The sequence below is a fragment of the Dasypus novemcinctus genome, chromosome 3, assembly GCF_030445035.2.
Source record: "Dasypus novemcinctus isolate mDasNov1 chromosome 3, mDasNov1.1.hap2, whole genome shotgun sequence".
Taxonomy (NCBI): domain Eukaryota; kingdom Metazoa; phylum Chordata; class Mammalia; order Cingulata; family Dasypodidae; genus Dasypus; species Dasypus novemcinctus.
The window spans coordinates 56,644,543-56,668,349 of NC_080675.1; the positions used below are offsets into that span (position 1 = coordinate 56,644,543).

The following is a 23,807-nucleotide window of genomic DNA, read 5'->3' on the forward strand; positions in this document are numbered from 1 at the left end:
TAAAAAGTAAAAAGTGTAGTTACATATCAAAAAATACAATACAATAGTGCTGGGATTTATAATTACTGAGATGGTTACCTTTACTGGAGGTCTTTATTTCTTTATGCTCTTTCAATCCATTGTCTATTGTCCTTTCTTTCCTTGTTCAGGTCTCCCTTTCGCATTGCTTATAGCATAGGTTATGATGAGTTCCCTCAGCTTTTGTTTATATGGAATGTCTTAATCTGTTCCTCATTTCTGAAAGACAGTCTTGCCAGACTGAAAAAAAACTTGGTTGTCATTGATTTCTTTTAGCATGTTAAATATTGTTCCACTGCCTTCTTGCATCCATGAAGTTTTCAAGACTGTTGCCTTGTTCTTGGCATTTCATAGTTTTACTATTTATGTGCCTGGGCATGGTTCTCTTCAAGTTTATCCTGTTGGAGATTCACTTGGGCTTCTTGAAGATGTACACTCATGTCTTTTGTTAAATTTGGAAAGTTTCCTGCCATTATTTCTTTGAATATTCCTTCTGCCCCTTTCTTTTATTTTTCTCCCTCTGGGACTACTACAAATGAATATATTGATAAACTTGATGGTGTGCCTCAGGTTTGTTAGTCTCTGCTCATTTTTTAAAATTCTCCCTGCTCCCCTTTGGCTCTTCAGCCTGAATCATTTCAGTTGTTCTGTCTTTGCATTTACTGGTTCTTTTTTCTGCCAGCTTCCATCTTCTGTTGAAACCCTCTATGGAATTTTTCATTTGTTATTCTAGTCTTTAACTCTAGTGTTTATGTTTGGTTCCTTTTAAAGTTTCTCTTTGTTGTGATTCTCATATTCTTCATTCATTGTTTTCTTAGTCCTTTAGTTCTTTCTCTGTGTTTTCCTTTATCTTGTTGAGCATTTCGAGGATTTTTTTTAAAAGCTTTTGCCCAGTATGTCCAAAGTCTGGTCTTCTTCATTGATTGTGTCTGGATATTTATCTTGTCCTTTGGGATGGGCCATTATTTATTGCTCCTTTGTTTGTGTTATAATCTTTTGTTGCACACTGTACATTTTAATATTTTTTTAAATGTTAAATCTGGGATTTGGTCCCTGAGGTATCTGTTCCTTAAGTTTGTGTCTGGCTAGTGATATAATAAAGAGTTCCTAGGAAGTGGACTTGGCCCAATGGATAGGGCGTCCACCTACCACATGGGTGGTCTGCGGTTCAAACTCCGGGCCTCCTTGACCCCTGTGGAACTGGCCCATGCACAGTGCTGATGTGCATAAGGAGTGCTGTGCCACTCAGGGGTGTCCCCCGCGTGGGGGAGCCCCACGTACAAGGAGTGCGCCCCATAAGGAGAACCGCCCAGCATGAAAGAAAGAGCAGCCTGCCCAAGAATGGTGCCACACACACGGAGAGCTGACGCAACAAGATGATGCAACAAAAAGAAACAAAAAGATTCCTGGTGCCGCTGATAAGGATGGAAGCGGTCACAGAAGAACACACAGTGAATGGACACAGAGAGCAGACAATTGGGGGAGGGGAGAAGGGGAGAGAAATTAAAAAAAAAAAAAGAATTCCCTGAGTGCCAGGGGCTAACAGAAACAAACAAGCCGATACAAAAAATTATTTGACTTGTTTCTTACATTGCTTTAGCTTCTGCAAGCTGCTTCTGCCTGCAAGACAATTGCTAGGAAGATGAGCCTGAAAAGAGTTTCTTAGTGCAGTCATTCAGGCTGCTACTCAATAGACTGGCACTAAGAGACAGGATTCAGTATGCAAATAGAGATTATTCTACCTCCTTTGGAACAAGACCAGAGACCCACAAGGGGATTGTAGACTGTTGTACTTGTGGAGGGAGAGGGTAGAGCCAGAAAAGGTGCTGTGAGCGTCTCCTACTTTTTTTTAAATGTTCTTTAAATTTTATTCTCATTTCTGTTCTAATTTCATATTTTTGTCCCTTTCCCATTTTTTTCCTTGAATTGTTTCATTTTTTATTATTTTTTATTATCAATTTTATTGAAACATTTCATAATTCATGTAATCCATCTAAAGTACACTCAGGGGCATTTGGTATAATCACAGAGTTGTGTATTCATCACTCCAATCAATATTAGCACATTTTCATTATTCTGAAAAACAAAAACCCAGCTCTTTAGTAGTTACCTTCATCTCTCTGCCTTCCCCTACCATGCATAACTGCTAATCTATTTCCATCTCTTTAATTATTTGTATTTATGTTTTGCATAGATGGAGTCAATCACTTTTTATCTAGTTTCTTTCACTTAGCATAGTTCCTTTTTTTTTTTTTCCACTGATGGAAGATTACTATATTACTATACACTACTACACTGTTGTCCATAATTTTTCCTACCATTTTTAAAGTGCATTTTCTTGATTTAGCCCCTACCCATTACTGTAATCCTTTAACTGTTTTTCAGTTTTGAAGTGATGGCTTTGCCAGTTTTGCTAGTTGTTCAAAAATTCTGTGGGGGAGCTGCTCCCTGAGGTGTCTTATGCTTTCATCTTGGTTGACTGGAAGCATTTTTTATTTTTATATGAAAGTAAAACATAGAAAAAAGTACATATCATAAGGGTACTCCATACACCTGACAGATAAAGAACTAGAACATTATTAATATCCCAGAAGCTTTCTTTTGTCCCTTCCTAATACCAAATCCATCAGTCTTCCCCATAGGAATCCATATGTTGACTTAAAAAAAATTTTTTTTTTTTTAAGGAGGTACTGGGGATTGAACCTGGGACCTCATACAAGGGAAGCAGACACTGAACCACTGAGCTACACCCACTCCCCTGATTTTTAATAGTATAGATTAGTTTTGCTTGTTTTTCAACTGTGCAAATGGAAGAAATCTACAGTATGTACTTTTTTGTGTCTGACTTCTTTTGCCCACATTGTAAGATTCATCATTATTGCCTGTCATAGTAGTTTATTTTTATTTTTGTATGTGATGCCATTATAGAGACATATAACAATTTATCTGTTCTGCTCTTGGTGGACATTTTCATTGTTTCCCTTTTTTTTAGGACAAAAAATATTGCTGTGAGCATTATTTTGGTTCCCATATACATGTAATTCTATTAGGAATATTTCTACAAATGGAATTGCAGGATCATAGGGTTTAATTTGTTAATTAATGACCTATAGCTTTCCAAAGTGGTTGTACCAACTCACACTCCCAATATCAGTACAATAAGAGTTCTAGTTGCTTCATATCATTGTCAACACTTGGCATGTTTAGTTTTTTTAGTTTAGCTATTATGTTGAATGTTTAGTGGTATCTGTCTTTTAATTATTTATTATGGAAAATTTCAAACATAACAATAGAAAGTGCAGTAAAATTTTAAAGTTCCCATGTCCCATCAACTGGCTTTAACAATTATGAACACACAACCAATCTTTTTTTTAAACCCGGATCCCTAATGGACAGTTTGGAAGCAAAACTCAGATATTGTATAATTTCTTCTATAAATACTTCAGTATGTCTCTCTAGATGGTAATGATTACTTTTGGAAATATAACCACAGTTTGATTATTATACCTAAAAAGTCAGCAATAAATTCTTTAAAATATTAAAGAATACAAAATATGTTATAGACATCTCTTCACTACTAATTATTTAGTATACATTGCTAAAATGATATTTTCTTACCTATAGTAGCACTATCACAAACAAAACTAACAGCAGTTCCTTATAGCCTCTAATACCTAATCCATACTTATCTTTCTCCAGTTGTCTCAAATGTCTTATTGCTGTTTTGTTAAAACCAGAATTCAATTAAGGTCCACACATTGCCTTCAGTTGGCAATTCTCTTAAGTCTTTTTTATTCTAAAGTAGTTTCCTCCTGCCATGATATTCTCTTACTAAAGAGACTGGACCACTTGTCCTATAGATTGTCCTCCTTCTGAATTTGTTTATTAGTTTTTCCTGGTGGCCTCTCCTTCAGCCCTGGATTTCCTATTACCTCAACTAGATCTAAAGGCTTCATAAGATAAAGGGAAACATTTTTGACATGTGTAGTTCATAAAGGTGTTGGGAACTTCATATTGCATCACATCGAGAGGCATGCAGTGTCTGGTAATCCCACAATGAATGATTCTCGGCTTGTAACAGCAGGGCTCATGATTTTAAAAGATGAAGGCACCATCTCTGTTGTTTTATCATACATGGGAAAACTAGGCCCAGAAAGCCTTTGCCTTGCCCAAGAGGATAAAGAAAGCAAATGGCCTGGCTGGGCAGGACCCAAGGAGCTTGATCTGGAACTCAGTCTCTATCATTATTTCATGTTACTTGCTGTTATGCACACCTCTGTGTTTGTGTTCTTGCTGACTTGGCTTTTAAGTATATGATTTTATGGTAATTTTCTACTATGACTTAGTAGCTTAAGGTAGTTCAAAATTAGTATAAACAATAAATTATACTGCATTTAAGTATACAAATTTTTAGTGATACAGAAGTTCTTGGTTCTATGGGAAAGTTTTAACTTGCTAATTTTTCTTTGAAATACCCAACTTTCAGGTGTTACTTTACTTTCTCCTTCTGCTGACTAGCAAGGTAATAAGCTGGAATTCTCAAATTTGTAAAGCATAGTACTAATAGATGAAAAAAAATCACTATGGATTATCAGGTCAGTTATAAAAGTATATAGTTAATATTAAATGAACAAATGAAACAAATATTGGTGAACTAAAACCATGATGCGGTCAAGTCTATAATTTATATTGGGTTAATTGATGCCTATAAATGACATTTACTTTATTGAACTATTTTAGAGAACTAACATTTTCTCATACTTAATACTTGCCTCAAAAGGAGATAACATTTATTATTTGTATCAGTCAGGGTTCTTCAGAGAAACAGAACCAACAGGATATATGTAAATTTATCCTGACACACACACACACACACACACATATATATAAATACACACACATTTTTTAAGATTTCTTTATTTCTCTCCCCTTTCCCCCCATTGTCTGCTCTTTGTGTCCATTCGCTGTGTATTCTGTGTCCGCTTGTATTCTTGTCATGAGGGACCAGGAAACTGTTTTGCTTTTTTGTTGCGTCATCTTGCCGCATCAGCTCTCTGTGTTTGCGTAGCACTCCTGGGCAGGCTGTGCTTTATTTGTGCAGGGTGGCTTCCATTGCGGGGTGCACTCCTTGCACGTGGGGCTCCCCTAGTGGAGGACACCCCTGCATGGCACGGCACTCCTTGCACATGGCAGCGCTGTATATGCTGCCTGTGCAAGGACCCATGCTCACCACATGGGTCAGGAGACCCTGGGTATCGAACCTTGGACCCTCTATATGGTAGGCTGATGCTCTATCAGTTGAGCCACAATGCTTCCCCAGATATATATTTCAATACATTTATTAAGAAATTGGCTCATGTGATTGTGGGATATGGCAAGTCCAAATTCTATAGGGCAGACCTCAAGCTAGAAATTACAATAAGTTGAAGTCCAAGTTTGAGTCTGAATTCCCTAGGAAAAGTTGGTAGGGTAGAAATTCCAGTAAATGTAGATGTTGAAGTGGGCAAAAAAATTCTCCAACTTCTAGAACCCTCAGTTCATGCTGTTAAGACTTTCGGCTAATTGGATGAGGCGCACCCATGTTATGAAAGGTCATCTCCTTTACTTAATATTAACTGATTGTAGGTGCTCATCCTATCTATGAAATACTGTCCCAGTAACAGTGAGACCAGTATTTGACCAGACAACTAGTCAAGTTGAAACATAGTCAAGCTGAAACATAAAATTAACCAGCATACTGTTAGATATTAATTAATGCCTTTTAAACATTAAAAAAATATCTTTACCTGATAGTAGATCCTACTGGAACTCACTTTTTAGGATCCAGCTTCTTGTTGTTTATAGTGATAGCTGTGTCCTTTTTTTTCTTCCAAGAAGCTAGAGCTCTGCAGCAGCTTAGGAATGGCAGAAGGCTTGGAGACCTCCTGAGCAACAGGGCTCTATGGTGGGATTTGTAAGGCCACTGAGATGAGAGGAATGGTAATATTCATATTTATAGTTTCTGCCCTTCAAAGGAGGGCTTTCCTGAATACTTTCTAATGTTTCTGTGGGATCATTTGAATTTTCTTGAGACTGTTTCCCCTCAATAGAGGGAAGACTTTCAGATTTGTATGGAGAGTTTTTTTAACCAGGAAATGTCATGACTGTATTTTAAAATTTGTCATATGAGTAATAGGCTCTATCTCATATTTCCCTTTTACTACATTCATATAATTTTTTAAATGCTTATATAAGTGCTTGATTTTCTAAGTCTTAAGGCTGTTAGGTTTTGTTTCATTGTGATGAATTACATACAAGAATACTGTATTCTTTCTGTATTTCTTTATTCTATCACAAAGAAAAACTGTATTTTCATTTAGCTCATTATTTCTCTGTCTTCTCCCAAGGTCCATATTGGTTATCTTCCTAACAAGCAAGTCCTGGGCCTCAGCAAGCTTGCGAGGTAAGTAGGACTGTGTGGTGAACGGGAAAAAAGGTGTGTAGGACATGCCCCTGTATGATGAGATTCTCATCAGGCTTTTTCTCTTACAGACCAACTTGAAAGTCACATTGCAACTTCAAATGTATAGTCACAGAGACAAACTGACTAAGAGGGCCCGAAACACAAATGCCCTGCTCACATCTTTCTCTGTAGAGCCTTCATATCGTTGGAGAGGATCTGAGGTTACATTCAGTCCCGCTTCTCTCTTTAAAGGGTGTTTATCCAACAGTGAGAGCAGGGAAAGAACCCGGGCAAGGGTCTAACTGCACTGTTTTCAGACTTTGAAGCAACCCCCCGTTTGGGCGCCCAGCCTCCGCTCTGCCTTCCACTGCACCTGCGCACCTCTGGGCGTCGCTCTTGGGTTCTGCAGGGCCAGTCAGTTCACTTCTGCTTTCTTTGCCTCTGCAGACACAAGACTGTGCCTTCTTTGACACTGCTCGGTTTCATTTCAAGACAGTGCTCTTCCTCCATTCCTCTATTTCTCTCTTTTCAGTTCCTTATCCCTGTGTATTTATGCCTTTAAAAATTCCTGTACTATCAATTTTTAATTGGGGCTTTGGGGAGGAGAGGTGATGGGTGTGTGTGTTCATCTGTGTTTAATTGGAAGTCAACTCAAGGGTCAGTGTTCATGTCTCCCTGGTAGGCCTCAACCACCAGTATGTTATTGCCTCTAAATATCCTTTTTGTTGTTTTAACATCTTTGTCTAAATGTAATAAGTCCTGGATGATGGAGTCATATTGGGAGAGGGTGCAGGGAGCAGGGCGTCCTTGAGGGTTAAAAATGAAACAAAGGGATGAGTAATGAACATACAAACATCTCTCTCCTTTTTAATTTTAACAAGCCAAGTTAAGTTTGAATAATTTGATTGAGATTAGAGTGACATTATCAGAATAGGAATCACTATTCTGACTCCTATTCAGAATAGTAGCTCTGACGTGAGCCTGTCTTTCTCCACTTAGGCACTGGGATTAATCATGATCCTGAAATAGGGGACCAGATCTTCTTCAATTCTATGTTGAATTCTGTAAAAACCACCCCAGCAATCTGAGAGCTGCCCTCCACACCTGTTCCTTTTATTTTGTTTTCACTTCAGCTTTCTCATTCATTCCTCTAGAGAATGGGGAGAAAGTAAGTAGAAGAGAGAAAATTAACTTTCCCAACTCAGACCTCATTCCTGTTCCATAACCTTGCCACCAGACAGGACTACTTGTTACCAAGAAAGGATAATATTATATGTAGCAGTCTGATATAGTTATGGATTCCAAAATAGATATTGGATTATGTTTGTAAACTGTCTGTACTTGGGCATGATTAAATTATGAGTAGGGCTTTGATTGGGCCACACAGTAGGGCGTTGAATCCCCGCCCCTTGATGGGTGGGGATTCGCAGATAAAAGGCATGGCAAAGGACAGAGTTGGAGCTTTTTGATGCTGGAAGTTTCTGACGTTGGAGTTTTGATGTTGGAGTTTGATGCTGAAGTCTTAAGATAGAGCCCCGGGAAGTAAGCTCACAGAGGAAAGAGAAGCAAGTCCCGGGAAGAGAGGTACCCTGGGCCTGGAAAGAGGTAAGCTCTGGAAAGAGAGGAATGTTGAACCCAGAGAGAAGCAAGACCTGGGAAGAGAGGAACCCAGGAAGCCTGACCCCTTGCAGATGTTGGCAGCCATCTTGCTCTAACACGTGGAAATAGACTCTGGTGAGGGAAGTAACTTATGCTTGATGGCCAGGTATCTGTAAGCTCCTATACCAAATAAATACCCTTTATAAAGGCCAATAGGCTTCTGGTATTTTGCATCAGCACCTCTTTGGCTGACAAAAACATTCTATCATAGTTATAATCACTTTATTTTAACATCCTGGCTTCTTTCAGTGATCTGTACCTCGTAGCAATGCCAGGGGGTGGCGAGAGGTGGGAGCAGTGGTAGTGGGGATGGGAGTAATTAATCCTGCTAGTATTTGTTAGTATTCCTCTCTCCCCTTTCAAGTAACCTAGTCTTTTTTTTTTTATTATTAAAATTATTTATTTTTACAAATTACATTAAAAAAATACGAGGTCCCAATCAACCCCACCGCCCCAACCCCCCACTCCCCCCACAGCAACACTCTCTCCCATCATTGTGAGACATCCATTGCACCCAGTAAGTACATCTCTGAACATCACTGCACCCCGTAGTCAATGGTCCACATCATAGCCCACATCTCCCACGTTCCATCCAGTGGGGCCTGGGGGGATCTACAATGTCCTGTAATTGTCCGTGAAGCCCCACCCAGGACAACTCCACGTCCCGAAAACGCCTCCACATCTCATCTCTTCCTCCCATTCCCCAAACCCAGCAGCCACCATGGCTACACTTCCCACACCCATTCCACATTTTCTCTGTGGACATTGGCTTGGTTGTGTCCATTGCACATCTATGTCAAGTGGGGGCTTAGATTCCACATGGATGCTGGATGCAGTCCTCCTGCTTTCAGCTGTAGGCACTCTTGGCTCCTTGGTGTGGTGGTTGACCTTCTTCAACTCCATGTTAGCTGAGTGGGGTCAGTCCAATAAATCAGAGTGTAGGAGCTGAAGTCTATTGAGGCTCTGGGCCTGGGTGTCTTATTATCAGTCCAGAGATTCAAATCCCCTAAATTTATCTTAAACCCCAGCACCAACTACAATTCCAATAAAGTAGCATGCAAGTCTTGTGGGAAGAGATCCCCTCTGAGTCCAGTTCCATCATGTAGAAACACCAGCTCCAAAGAAGAAGTAACCTAGTCTTAAATAATAACAATGAAAGTCAATTTTATGTCAACTGTGAATAAATGTCTGTACTAAAATTTGTTTTTCTGGCTGTTTTGTGATATATAGTCTAAGTATATAGCTTTAGGTGCAGTCCTCCAGTATGTCCCCTTCCAGAAGATTGCCTACCCTACACCTTGCCCATATTGAATTTTCTGACTTTGCTGATGCCGATAACAGACTGTCAATATGTGAAAGTTACAATGGATAGTTTTCATCTTGTAAGAAATCTGGGAAGACCACATGAGACCTTGGTCCCGAGGAGGCCATACTGTGTGTACCATGGGTAGCACTTTATGCAGAGTGGATTCTAGCATGAGCCAATGAGACCATGGAATGAATGGTAACTCGGGGGGTAGAAGGGAGTAATCTTTGGCTAAGGAATGGAAAATATTTCAAATAATTAAGCTTCTATGAAACAATACAAAGGGATTGATTATTAGCATGGGGATTTGTCCTTCTACTAATAGGATTAGAAAGGAAATAGAACACTAAAACAAAGATCCTAGTGTATTGCAGATTTTTCATTTTTAAAAAAGTACATATATATATCTATAAAAGAATATTTAGGGACTGCAGAGTGATATTCAAAGAAAACTAAATGTCTTAGCAAAACTTCACTGCTCATTTTAATCTTGTCCATGAGGTTTGTTAAATGCTTATCTTTAAACGAATGACCTTTCAGTGCCAGTGAAGTCAAATATCAAACAGTAAAGCCTTAAGTAACAAGAAAATGCCAGAAGTGAGTTGATCTGGTTCAACTCTAGTAGAATTCTAGAGTAAACTTAGTTTGAATAGAAATGCCTTTTGTTGCTGAAAATCCATTTAACCGTGTATTAGATTTTTTTGCCTTAGAATAACTGTGCAAACATAATTAAATCTTGAATTTAGAATTGCTGCTGTGCCTCGGGGTAGCCATGGTTAATCTGTTCACTGAGCACCTACTTGGAAGGGTACCATGCCAGCTACTGTGGCACCTGCAGAGAAGCAGGACACAGCCTCTCCCTCAGGAAGGACCCACCAGTGAGGCAATAGAGCCTGGTTTGGAGCTCCGAGTCAGGGGAGCCAAGATGGTTGTGTGGTCTGGCAGGGTTGGAGAGAGCCAGACCTGGAGGGATGAGCAGAATTTTAAACAGGGGAGACATTCCTGTAGGTACACTTAATGTGTAAGCAATGGCAAATAAGAGGGTCGGAGCAAGGCATATTCCAGTGGATAGGAGACTCGCTGGGGAGTTGATGGAAATAAGAAATTTAGGCAGGGGCAACTGGGTGATAGTTAGAAAGGTCGTATGGGATTTGATTAAAGGAGAAGTTTTTTTCTTTTCCTATTATAAAAGTCATATATTTATAGTTAAACTTAAATAAAAATGAAAGTTTTTTTAAAAAGTAAAGTGAAAGTTTTTCTTTCCTATTTCCATTCCCCAGAGTTAAAACCAGTTTTCTTTCACTATCCTTCTGGAAAATTTCTATGCGAACATAATATGTAGCTCTTTAAAACTAGGAAAATGGAAAAATGAGCTCATATCCTATATTCTAGACTACCACTTTTTTTTTTCCTTTATTTAAAATACCTTGAAAATCCCTGGATATCTTTCAGTGTAAAATATTCAAGGTCCTTTTAGTGAGTACATAGTATTTCTTTGATTGATTAACATAATTCATTAAACCAGTCTTTGAGTTAAAATATAGTTTGGGGGAAACGGACTTTGGCCCAGTGGTTAGGGCGTCCGTCTACCATATGGGAGGTCCGCGGTTCAAACCCCGGGCCTCCTTGACCCGTGTGGAGCTGGCCGTGCGCAGTGCTGATGCGCGCAAGGAGTGCCGTGCCACGCAAGGGTGTCCCCCGCGTGGGGGAGCCCCACGCGCAAGGAGTGCGCCCGTGAGGAAAGCCGCCCAGCGTGGAAAGAAAGAGCAGCCTGCCCAGGAATGGCGCCGCCCACACTTCCCGTGCCGCTGACGACAACAGAAGCGGACAAACAAGACGCAGCGAATAGACACCAAGAACAGACAACCAGGGGAGGGGGGGAAATTAAATAAATAAATAAATCTTTAAAAAAAAAAAAAAAAAAAAAAAAAAAAAAAATAAAATATAGTTTGGTTTGAGACTATTGCCAAAAAGAAAAAGAAAAAAATGTTTTGACAAAGTATCTTTTCATATATTATCTTTGCATGCTTCAAATCCATCTGTAAGATAAATTACTAGAGAGGAACTTAATGCATTAAGAGTAGCTGAATGTTTGATATTACCAAAATACCCTCCAAAAAACCATACCAGTTATGCACTTTGGCCAACTCTAGTTTTCTTCACATTTTTAATATATATTTTTAAAATTTTTTGAATTTTTGAGGTACAGCGGCTGGGGATTGAATCTGGCACTTCATAAGTGGGAAGCAGGCGCTCAACCACCAAGCCATATTAACTCCCCTGAGTAGGTTTTTTTCGTTTGTTTTGCTTGTTGTTTGCCCTTCTCTTTAGGAGGCATGCAGGGCCTCCCATGTGGGAAGCAGGTGCTTAACCACTTGAGCCATACCCGCTCCCCCTTCACATTTTTATTCTTGTGTGTTTTTCTGCTTTTTCTTTTTTAAAAATATTTTTCTTTTTATTTCTATTTTTCCCCCATCACATTTTTACATTTTTGGCAAACCGGTTGGTAAAAAATGGTACCTCTTGTTTTAATTTGCATTTCAGTGGGGCTGAATTTTTTTCAGAAACTGCCTGTTCCTAGCCTTTGCTAATTTTTCTATTGAGTTGCTTGTCTTTTGTTACTGATTTATACTAGCTCTTTGACTGTTAAAGTAGTTAGGTCAGGTGCTGCAAATAATTTTTCCCAGCTTGTCATTTGTCTTTTGACATTTTATAGTATTCTTCTACAAAGAAGTTTAAAACTTTTATGTAGACACAAACTCTTTTTTTTAGTACTTTTATGACTTATTTTATATATATATCCTCCATCTGGAATATATTTTGGGGTGAAGAGTGTAGAGGTACATCAGTTGGTTTCTGTTGTACGCTCTACATAACCTCCTAAAGCATCCTGCGTCCAAAGCATGGCCATCCTGACTTTGTACTATTCTTGTCTCCACTCTCTGTGAGGGCTTTTCTTATCCTTTTCCTGGATTATAAATTAGGCTCCTTACTCTTTTCCCTGCCTCCAATCTTTTAGGGTCCTCAAATATGCCCTCATATCCTGCTAGGAAGCTCTTTCTAAAATGTGGATTTGATCATGCTGCTTCTTCAGCAGCTCCCCATAGCTTTTTAAAAAATCTCCCATAGCTTTTATGACAAATTCAAGTTCCTTACTTTAGTAGAACAAGTCCCACCATGAGCTAGCACCATCTCCTCCCGTGCATCCCATGTCTTTGGTTCAAACCACACTTGAGGGGAAGCAGACTTGGCCCAGTGGTTAGGGCATCCGTCTACCACATGGGAGGTCTGCGGTTCAAACCCCAGGCCTCCTTGACCCGTGTGGAGCTGGCCCATGCGCAGTGCTGATGCGTGCAAGGAGTGCCATGCCACACAGGGGTGTCCCCCAGGTAGGGGAGCCCTACGCGCAAGGAGTGCACCCGTAAGGAGAGCTGCCCAGTGCGAAAGAAAGTTCAGCCTCCCCAGAGATGGCACCGCACACACAGAGAGCTGACACAACAAGATGACGCAACAAAAGAAACACAGATTCCCGTGCCACTGACAACAACAGAAGTGGACAAAGAAGAAGATGCAGCAAATAGACACAGAGAACAGACAACCAGGATGGGAGGGGGGGATAAATAAATAAATAAATCTTAAAAAAAAAAACAAAAAAAACCAACCACACTTGAGAACTTGCGGCCAGGTGTCAAATTTAAGTCAAGGTATATGAAGGCACCAAAAATACTCTTTAAGACTTACAAGGGTTAAATTATACCTTCCTTGGATTCTTCCTGCAAGAATTTAACCTCATTACTTTCCTAGTTGCCAGAAGGAGAAAGAAGAGGAGAGAAAGCATGCCACATAAAGCAAAAGAGTAAACAGAAGACCTGACACAGACATGATGTTATAAGACCTGTTTTTTAGCTATTTACATAAATATGCCCATTGGTTTAAAACCAGTATCTAACCAGGTTCCCTTTATTAAAAAAAAAAAATCACAAAAGTTAAAAATGAGAAGTAAAGCAAAAGTTATTAAAGGGGTCAAAATGAGTACTTTTATTTTGATGAAGTTTACATTAAAAAGCTCTCATGTGTCTTTATTTACCAAATGAGTTCAAAACAGAACATTAAAACTGGCTGAAATACATAGAGAAAGTGACAAACCTGAAAGGGAGTGAAGCCTAATTACCTCTCACTCTGACTGAGATGGATAAAAAATAGAGAAAGCAGAGTATTAGAATTTTGACCCCAAGAAGTAGACAAAAAGAGTAATAGAATTTTTCAAAAGACAAGCTTAAATAAAAATGAATTGAACAGGTTACAATGTTATAAGAAAACTAGAAATTAATACAAAATGATTACAGAAAGTGTCAGTCATCTAGAAACTTAAAAGTTCTTTTAAATTCCTATTAATAGAGAACAATGCAAACTATCATTGTATGCAATCTAGAGTACAAATCTATATTTTGAATGTACATTTGTAGCTACATATACTTTCACTATTAATAGAAACACAGGTACAAATTCTTTTCAAGAAAAAGAATTGCAAATAAAACTAAATAGAACAGTAAGAAAGAGTTAAGACAAAATTAAGAAATTAATAATTAGGAAAACCAAAAAAGTAGTAGGAATTGCAAATCCAAAAATTGAAAATCTTGTATCATAGATTGCTGGGAGGTCTAACTGATTGAGGGGGAAAATATTAATATCTAGGAATGAGAGCTTTGTAACTAAAAATTATGCTAAAAACCTTTAAAAATCTTTACTAAAAGTTACACACAAAAAAGGCGGGGAAGAAGAGGAATAAGAGTTGGAAAACCTGGATAAACTAGTAAGTATTAGGGAGGAGGGGGTGCAAAAATCTTTATTTTATTTTTTGGGAGGTGAAATTTTTATCTATTACATATTAAACATTCTTGCTGCTGTGCTGTAAAGCCACAGCAGATCTGAGGCGCTGTTGAGGGCTGAATCCCCAAGGTGAGAGATGCCCTTGGGTTGCATTAAAAGCCCTACCCAAAACTGAAGTGGGAAAGGGGAGAGCTTGGCCTCCACCAGTCCCACCCTATCGTCCCCTCATACTCTCTGCCTTTTGAAAGCAGATAGTTTCCACTGTGGGGTTGGACACTACGGGGATCTGTCCCTGGCCAGCAGGGACCTTTGAAGCCTTTTCCATGGCCTGGGTTTTTTTTTTTTTTTATACTGTAGTTATTCTAATGGATTTTCAGGACTTTTGTACTCCTCTCATAGCTGTCAAAGCTCCACCACTTCCTAAATTTTAAGAACTTTAATTGAAAGTTTCAATTGAAGGTGCTGTTGGTAGACATTTATCACCCAATGAAAGCCCAGCCGTCTGACAAATCCTTGAGTGTTCTCTTAAGAAAATGATGCTGGTCATTGCAGCTTCAGCATCTCCTGTTTTATTTTGATGCTCAGCCCCTGCTGCTGGTCTCAAACTTTCCTAGCATTTCCTTCCCCCTCTGTCCCCTTTGCTGACCTGTATAGTGATTTGGTGAGAGAAACTATTGCTGCCCCACCCTCTCGTCTACTGTACCACATATGAGTTTTGAGTTATTGCATTAAGAGTGCTTTATGCTGGCTTTTCAAAAAAACAAAAACAAAAACAAACTGGTAACAATTAGAAAAAGTCAGGTTATTGGTGATAGGTAGAGGGGAGGCTGGGCCCAATTTCATAGTCATTCTTTCAAACTTTAAGTAGCGACTAATTACAATGTTATATAATACTTCATGAGCATTAAAAACCCTGGCCAGCTACACAATTAATTTGATGACTGCTAACAAAGCTGGCATTTAAAAGGTATAGACTAATCTCACTTGTGAATGTAGTAAAAATCCTAAAAGTCAAAAACAAAACCAGTCTATCAGACTAGTGGAAATACTGTTTTCATCATGACACCAAGGATATAAGCATGATTTACATAATCTTTGACAACTGCTGATTCTGGAGTATGGTGAAGTAGATGTTAAATGACATCCCTCTTGACATAGCGTATCAGGATAAAATGTGTATGTACATTTAACACATTGGTGGGAAACAGAATCGCTCCAGTGAAAGTCCACAGCAATCAGTCAAAATCTGGGTTCTTTTATCACACCCCAAGACCAGGGAGATACCTTTTAGCCTTACTCTGGGGGAACAAGTAATAGAATCTATAGGCATGTATTCACAAGGATTTGGGATCAGAATTCATGTTTCTCGTGTTGCTCTCAAAACCCAGGGCATTAATTTAGTGGGTTTAAAAAAAAATTTTTTTAGTTTTAAATGGCTCCAAGTAGGTCATCCTCCAGGCACCTAGCAAACACAAGTACATGCTTTCTGATGTATTTTTATTCCAGCCTTCACATAGTTCTAAGGAATATGAGCTCACCAAAAATAAACAAGCCACCATGAGTCAGAATCATCTGAAATAAATGGACAAGAGGACAGTTGATGGAGTTTTCAGATGCAGACTACAAAACAAATATATTAAAAATTAGAGTATTGAAAGTTTGGCAGAGGAATAAGAAAATTTCAGAACTGACCAGGCAGATTTGAAAAACAATCAAATATAACTTCTAGAAATAAAACTGTGATAAATAAAAGAAAAACCCAATACTCTAGTTAAATAGCAGAGAAGGCATGACTGAAAATTAGTGAAAGAGACTATCTGAAGAAATGGTACAGTATGTGGCACAGAGAGACAGGAGAAAAATATGAATGAGAATTTAAGAGACATGGAAAACTGAGAAGGTTCATATGCCTTTAATTGGAATTCCTGGCGATTACAGAGGCAATGGGGGTAGAGGGTGCAACATTAGGTATGTTTATGGCTGAAAAGCTTACCATCTTCAGATTCAGGAGCCTAATGAACTACATGCAGGACAAATCGCACACAACATAGTAAGGTGCAAAATACAACAACACAAATATCTTAAAAGAGAACATATCAGTTATCTCTAAGGTAATAACAATTGTATTATTGAAAGACAGGAAACAAATTTCATTTGTGTTCATTCTCTTTCCAACATATACCTCTCAATAAATTATCTTCCAAGAATGAGGACAAAATGAAATTTTTCTCTTCACGGAAGCTGGAAAAGTCAGAAATTCATCACCTATTCTTGACAAGAAAAAGAAAACTAATAAACTAGGAATAAGAAATTATAAATTCTATGAGCAGAATAATTATGTTCATAGTAGCCACTCAATAAAAACCTGCCTGAATGATCCTCCTTTGGCGTGAGCATGAATATCTACCAGAAAAAGGCTGGCACTATGGATAAATGATCAAATACTAGAAGCTTTTCTATTCATGCCTGGAGCAAACCAAGAATGCCCCCAAATTATTACGGTTGTCTAGTATTGTACCTGGTATTCTGCTTGTGAAAAAGAAATGAATATTAGAATGGATTACTAATTTTTACATTGATAAAATTTGTCTACTTACGTAACAGAAATTAATGACTATCAGACTAATCACCTGAAAAACTATGAGAACTATTGTGTGTAGAAATTTGACCCAGCAGGGAATATAACATATTTCTTATCTAGGAGCTTGAAACCCATCTTTTCTCAGTTTCTTGTTTGAAATTTTAAAAATCGTTTTCCTTTAATATTTTATTGCTTGCCTGCTGGGGACATGAAGAAGAAGCAGGATGGCTCCTGCCTCCAGGAAACTTGGTTGAGTGATACACAGGGTGACATATGCTTTCCTGACGTCATTGACTATAATAGAGCAATTGTCAGTTCTGTCTGAGGGGCATGGTGGGAGGATGAGCCAGAAAATGCCTCATAGGGAAGGTGATCTCAAATTGAGTCCAAATTCATGACTTAAAGGCCAAATTTTAAAGACAATATCCTCAATGGTGGTATAAAACTTACTAGCCAGTGAAGCATGAATTGTCATCCTCAAATGGATAATTCACTCCACCAGAGTTAAAGATGTGGAAAGGGAAAACATGTCCCTTGACAGATTGGGTTATAAGCTAAGGTCAGGGGACTTTTCCTGGGGGTGGAGGGTGATGGTGGTTAATCATACTAAGTATTCATATGGACCTATTTTATAAAAAGACTTCTGAAGATGTCAAATTCTAATTTGATTATCTGATTAGTTGGTGATTGTTTTCTATTAATTGACAAATAGTATTTTTCACTTCGCCTTTTTTTTTTTTAATTTATTTAATTTTTATTTATTTCTCTCCCCTTCCCCCTGCCCCCGTCCCGGTTGTCTGTTCTCTGTGTCTATTTGCTGCATCTTCTTCGTCTGCTTCTGTTGTTGTCAGCAGCACAGGAATCTGTGTTTCTTCTTGTTGCGTCATCTTGCTGTGTCAGCTCTCCGTGTGGGTGGCTCCATTCTTGGACAGGCTGCACTTTCTTTCACGCTGGGCGGCTCTCCTTACCGGGCACACTCCTTGCGCGTGGGGCTCCCCTACGCAGGGGACACCCCTGCGTGGCAGGGCACTCCTTGCACGCATCAGCACTGCGCATGGGCCAGCTCCACACGGGTCAAGGAGGGGTTTGAACCATGGACCTCACATTGGTAGGAGGATGCCCTATCCATTGGGCCAAGTCCACTTCCCTTCACTTCAACTTTGTGCTCTGATTAAACAATAAGATTATTTAGAGTACTTGAAGTTTGGCCTTAAATCGATGACTTAGAGTTTTACAATTTTATTACTCATCTCTAATTGTGTTTCTTCTCAGTGATCTTTAAACTTGGAGACTTGTTTTTATGTTGTTGTTGTGCATTAATACCCCTCCTCAGAAAGTCCTTTTTGTGTCATGAAGGAGGCTTACAGATTCCATGTCACACAATTTATGATGAACTAAAACCATTCTTTCTTTTCTAGAATTGTAGAAATCTACAGTAGAAGATTACAAGGTAAACTTCTAAAATCTTTATTTTTCTTACAGAACAATCAAAGATTATATATATATATATATTTCTTATTACAAATATAATATGCCTTATAGAATAAAAAATCTTATAGGAATATAAAACAGAAAATCAAGTCCTCAGAAGAAATCACTGTGGTATTAGCACATTCTGCCTCAATTTTTTCTAGATATATATCAACATTTTAAAATCAACATATTTTTATTATATTTAAACAAAAACCAACTCATTATGCATACTAGGCTTCACTTTCTTTTTTCACATAACAATCATAAACATTTTTTTTCTACACATAAAAAACTATCTCATTTGGTGACTATTTAGCATTCCATTGTACTGCTGTGCTAAGGCTTGATTTAACCAGTCCCTGCTCTGATAGACTTTTGGGGATTTTTTCTGTTTTCAAAGAGATAAAATGTTGCAGTGAACATTCTTGTATATTCAAGGACAAGTTGTTTTATTCAGCATAGGAACTACATTATTTAGGGTGAACATTCTTGTATGTTCAAAGACAAGTTGTTTTATTCAGCATAGGAACTACATTATTTAGGTTAAATAGTTGGTTTTCAACATTGCTCTAAGTACAATTCAATAATTGGACTTTAGCCTCTTTCTTAATCCTTTTTCGAGCTATTTATTTGCTCTGCTTTGCCTCCGTGAATGTGCTTGTTATCAAAATGCTGTTGGTCTTATTTCATGTGAAGAAACAGTTGCCATTAATCCGTCCCCCAAATGGGCTTCTGAGATCTCTTCAGCACCTGCATTGCAGGTGAGAGACTTAAACAGGGACCTCCTTGTGGCCCAGTCAGCAGAACAGTAAAAGCTGGTGTGTCTTGTGTATTACATCTCACGGGAGTTTGCCTTTTAAGAGTTCAAGTATTATAGTGACCAAAAAAGCTTTCAGGTATCTATTTGTGTCAAACTTACAAACTGAATTTTTTGTCACATCGACAGTTCAAGAGCGCCTTACAAAACAAATTGCTGTAGCCATCACAGAAGCCTTGCAACCTGCTGGAGTTGGGGTGGTGGTCGAAGCAACGTAAGTTTGTATCATCCTTTAATAACATCATTGTGGTACACAAAAAATGATCTTGCTATTTACTGCTGCTCACTTTTTCTAGCAGCAGCTGATGCAACACAATTGGTTGTAGCCTAAGCCCCTTTTTACAAATTCTTTCACTTACTGTGTTGCTAATATAGGAACCAGCATATGGGAGATTTATGTATATGTATATGTGTATATATGTGTGTGTGTGTATGGATGTTTTTGGATGTATATGTATTTGTATATATATGTGTGCGTGTATGTATATATGTATATGTATGTATGTATATATAATATTTTGTCACATTTAAAAACTAGGAAGCTAAAAATTGGTACAAAGGGCAATTGAAGAACCTTCTTTAAGTTAGAATGAATTATAAGAATTGCACATATATGATGGGAAAAGTTTTCATCCATTCTACTTGTGTGGCATGAACTTGGGACTTTGTACGTTGTCTAACTTCACCAGGTTACTGGACTGTGCTGGTGAAACCAGCATCCTTGAGCATATCAGCACCTAAACTAGGAGAATGCTGTCTTGGCCCTGAAGGTGGGTCAAATGAGAATTCTGAGTTTTGTTTTACATAGAAATTGTGTATCTCTGTAGACCCTTCATATCATTTTCACCCAGGAAGGAAATTCCATTTTTCCCTCCTTTTGGATGCGTTAAGGACTTGACTGCTAACAAAGAAAAAACCTCAAAATGAAGAAACTAAAAGAAGAAAGCTATAGATGAAAATTTTGCCTAAGTATTGATAAATTGACACACTTGATAACTGTGGACTGAGATTAATCTTTCTGCCCACTTTTAATTTTAGAAACCAAACCAGCAACTGGCGTCTACTCCTTTAATCCACTTTTGCTGTCTTGTTTTGTAGACACATGTGTATGGTAATGCGAGGGGTCCAGAAAATGAACAGCAAAACTGTGACCAGCACGATGCTGGGTGTGTTCCGGGAAGATCCAAAGACTCGGGAGGAGTTTCTAACACTCATCAGGAGCTGAGCTGTGGTGCCTGCCACGTGGTTTGCAGATCATACTGCCAGGAGCATTGTTTGGTCTTAATTGTTTGTACATTTTATTTTCAGTTGTTACTGATGTGAACTTTGTTCCTTGTCACTAATTGTGCTTTAGAATTATTTATAGCAAGTCAAAATAAAAATAATTTATAAAGGGGTAAGCCCTCTACTTTATTCTTGCCACCTTTTAGTGGTGACATTAAGCTGAACTGCCAACAGTGTAATTTAATTACACAAAACTACTGCCATTGAAATAACCTGAGGATGCTGGGAAGGGAGAAGAATTAATGTATTTTGTTGAAATTGTATGGCAGCTTGAGTCATAGTATAGGAGTGCTGGGAGTGAGAGAGAATTTTGGCCAATGCACTGTTTTTTCCTCCCCAAACAAAAATGGTGTAGTGCTGAAAATACTTGATTTATACCCGGTATGAAACATTGCTCTGCAAATTCACAGCCCAACAGGTTCCTCTTTAATCTTGTTTATTAAACCAACAGTGACACCTTTAATTTTTACATATTTATTTTTTAAATATCAAGATGTAAGATTAGTCACTAGTGGGAGTTGGTGGAGTATCTGTGCTTTGGATTTTACTGTGAGTTAAAAAGGCACATTTCTACCTTCTTTTTAAATTCAAGTACAGGAAATTCGTTTCTGGAGTTGTTTACAAGTTTATTCTCATGTCAATATGCAGGGATTTAGACATTTAACTCTCTGTGCCTTGATGAGAATATTGCATCATTTAGAGTTATAGACACCTTTGCCTTTTTAAAGAGAAGCCAATATTTCCTAAGACTTAGTATGGACACTGCAAATAACTAGTCCTCATACTTTGACTTTTAGAAATTTCTTGGGAGTTTACTTTGTGTGTTTTACATTGATGCCTCAACTTTTTTTTGTCTTATCAAGTCTTTTTCTAAATAATTCCAGAAAATTTTGGTAGTGTCCATCATTTTTGGGTCTGAGAACCATAACTTCCATGAAAATGAGAAAATGAAGGATGAAATAATTGTGGACTGCCCGGTGAGCTATGGCCAGCGTTCTAACAAAAGTTGTGTTCCTGATGTTGGTGAAAATGCACTAGAAAACCTACAGTTGGTTTTCCATATGGTCCGTGTAAGTTTTGTTTTCAGTATAGCTCTGTACTAGAGGTATAGGTATTTTGGTCCAGGAAGCTGTTGCCTTATTAATAATTATCTTAAAATTTCCTTCACTGGGGCAATGTGGGCCAAATTAAAACAAAACATCCTCCACCCCCACCCCCACACACTGTTATTCCATGGAGAAGTCTCTCACTTGTTTGACGTAGTGGTCTTCAAATTTTTCCCATTACCTTAAGAAGAACTAATGCTGCTTGATTTAATTGTGTCTGTCCTATATAGGTCTTATCTTCTGACACTTCAATATCATTTGACTTATGATGGGGCAAGACGGTAGAGGCATTTTTTGTTTTAATTCTTCCCAATTTTGAATATTTCCTAGTTTTTCTATATTTGGAGTTTCTAAAGTATGGTGGTAGTTGATATTGAATTCCTTTTTATAATCTACCCTGGTATATTCAGACATTTAGAGATAGAATTTAAGTACAAAACTCATGTTTAATATTTTTAAGTAATAACAGGTATGACTTGAAGGACCAAAGAAATTGTTAGCTGTAGATTCATCTTTCTGAGATCATTTTTATTCCTTTTTAAAAAGTCTTTGTTCTAACGTTCCCTAGAAGTCTTCTTGTAAAAGTCTAATGTGTCCACAAGCTGTTCTCTAATTAGCAGATGCAAAGTAATTACTTTGTCTATTTTACTGTGGTCTGTAGTACTTCAAACTTACCTTTTCATACCCATGGCCTTGAGTCAATTCTGGGGGATTTTTAAAGAATTTGATGCATTTAAATACGTTGTTCAGTTAACTTGCTTGTTTGAATTTTATGTGTGTATCTGTATGAATTTGAAGTTGCTTCTATTTAAATTATTAAAGTGTTATGACTTTGTCCTTGTGAAAGTAGTTTCTTTTTGAACCATCAGTATGTATATCTCAATGATCCCACTTACTTTCATTTGAGTCTGTTTAGCAAAGATGCCCATCGTAAGGGTGGCTCCCAGCCCAGGAGCTTATTCATCAGTCTCAGTGTCAGTACCCAGGCTTTGACAGTTTCTGTGCTGTGTTTTGGGTCTTGGTCTCCTCACCCTCCTGCCAGGGAGGGGAAGAGAAGAGAGAAGGGGGTGGAATCTGAGTGGGCCTCATATCCCTGCTTGCCCTAAGCCTTGGTTTCAGTAACTGCAGCCTCCTGAGGACTGGCGCTGCTTTCTCTGTGGGAGCTGCTGGGGAAGGAAGAGTACTGGGGCAGGGAGCATGCCGCTGCACAGGAGAGGGCGGAAGAGGATTTCTTCCCTCTGCTTGGGAAGAGCCCTCCCCAGGCAAAACGTCTAAGTGGGCACAGCGGGTTGTGTTGCCTCTTTTATGTTGCTTGCCTGGTGACCTTGTCATTCCCCCTGGGGACAATCTTCTCCCCCTTCCATGCTCCATCTAGGCGGGGGCCCCTGCCCTCACTGGTTGTCAATATGTGCAACCTGTGGACTGCTGAGTAGCAAATCCAGTGACCCAAACTAGGAATGCTTACGGCCATAAAACAGTCCTTAAAACCATGTCTCACAGCTGTCAATAAAACAATGAGTGGCTCAGTTGGTCTCAGGTTGCTGAGATCAATATGTGTTCTTTTCCTCTTTTTTCATTGATATTGATTGGCCAAGTTCCTTGCTTTGTCACTTAATGGAAGAGCAGTTGTAGATACCAAAGGTTTTAAAGGCTTTCTGCCAACACAAAAACCTAGATTCACCATAATGTGCATGTATCTTCCTGCTGATGGTGAGAAGAGAATCCCAATAGATGAGTTTAAGGCCAAGTGTAAATACCAGACAGCGGGAAGCGGACTTGGCCCAGTGGTTAGGGCATCCGTCTACCACATGGAAGGTCTGCGGTTCAAACCCCGGGCCTCCTTGACCCGTGTGGAGCTGGCCCATGCGCAGTGCTGATGTGCTCAAGGAGTGCCGGGCCACGCAAGTGTGTCCCCGCGTAGGGGAGCACCACGCGCAAGGAGTGCGCCCAGTAAGGAGAGCCGTCCAGTGTGAAAGTGCAGCCTGCCCAGGAATGATGCCGCACACATGGAGAGCTGACACAACAAAATGATGCAACAGAAAGAGACACAGATTCCCCTGCTGCTGACAACAACAGAAGCAGACAAAGAAGAAGATGCAGCAAATAGAGAACACACAATGGGGGGGGTAGTGGGAGAAGGGGAGAGAAATAAATAAATAAATAAATCTTAAAAAAAAAACCAGACAGCACCAATCCTCCCAGAGGTACCTTATTTTTATTTAAATTTTTTATTATGGGAAAAATAAAACAGCAGTAGATGGAATAGCATCATGAACTATGTACTTATCACT

At 38.7% G+C, this 23,807-nt stretch overlaps 1 protein-coding gene across 1 annotated transcript in view; it reads left to right on the forward strand.

Moving 5' to 3' along the window:
• Positions 1–22,362, forward strand: part of GCH1 (GTP cyclohydrolase 1) — a 72,591-nt gene extending 50,229 nt beyond the window's left edge. Inside the window, exons 3-6 of the mRNA XM_004472778.4 lie at positions 6,405–6,460; positions 18,255–18,286; positions 19,256–19,340; positions 20,225–22,362. Coding sequence (XP_004472835.1) covers positions 6,405–6,460; positions 18,255–18,286; positions 19,256–19,340; positions 20,225–20,351 — 300 coding nt within the window. The 3' untranslated portion in view covers positions 20,352–22,362. The remainder of the gene's footprint in view (positions 1–6,404; positions 6,461–18,254; positions 18,287–19,255; positions 19,341–20,224) is intronic.
• The last annotated feature ends 1,445 nt before the right edge of the window (positions 22,363–23,807 follow it).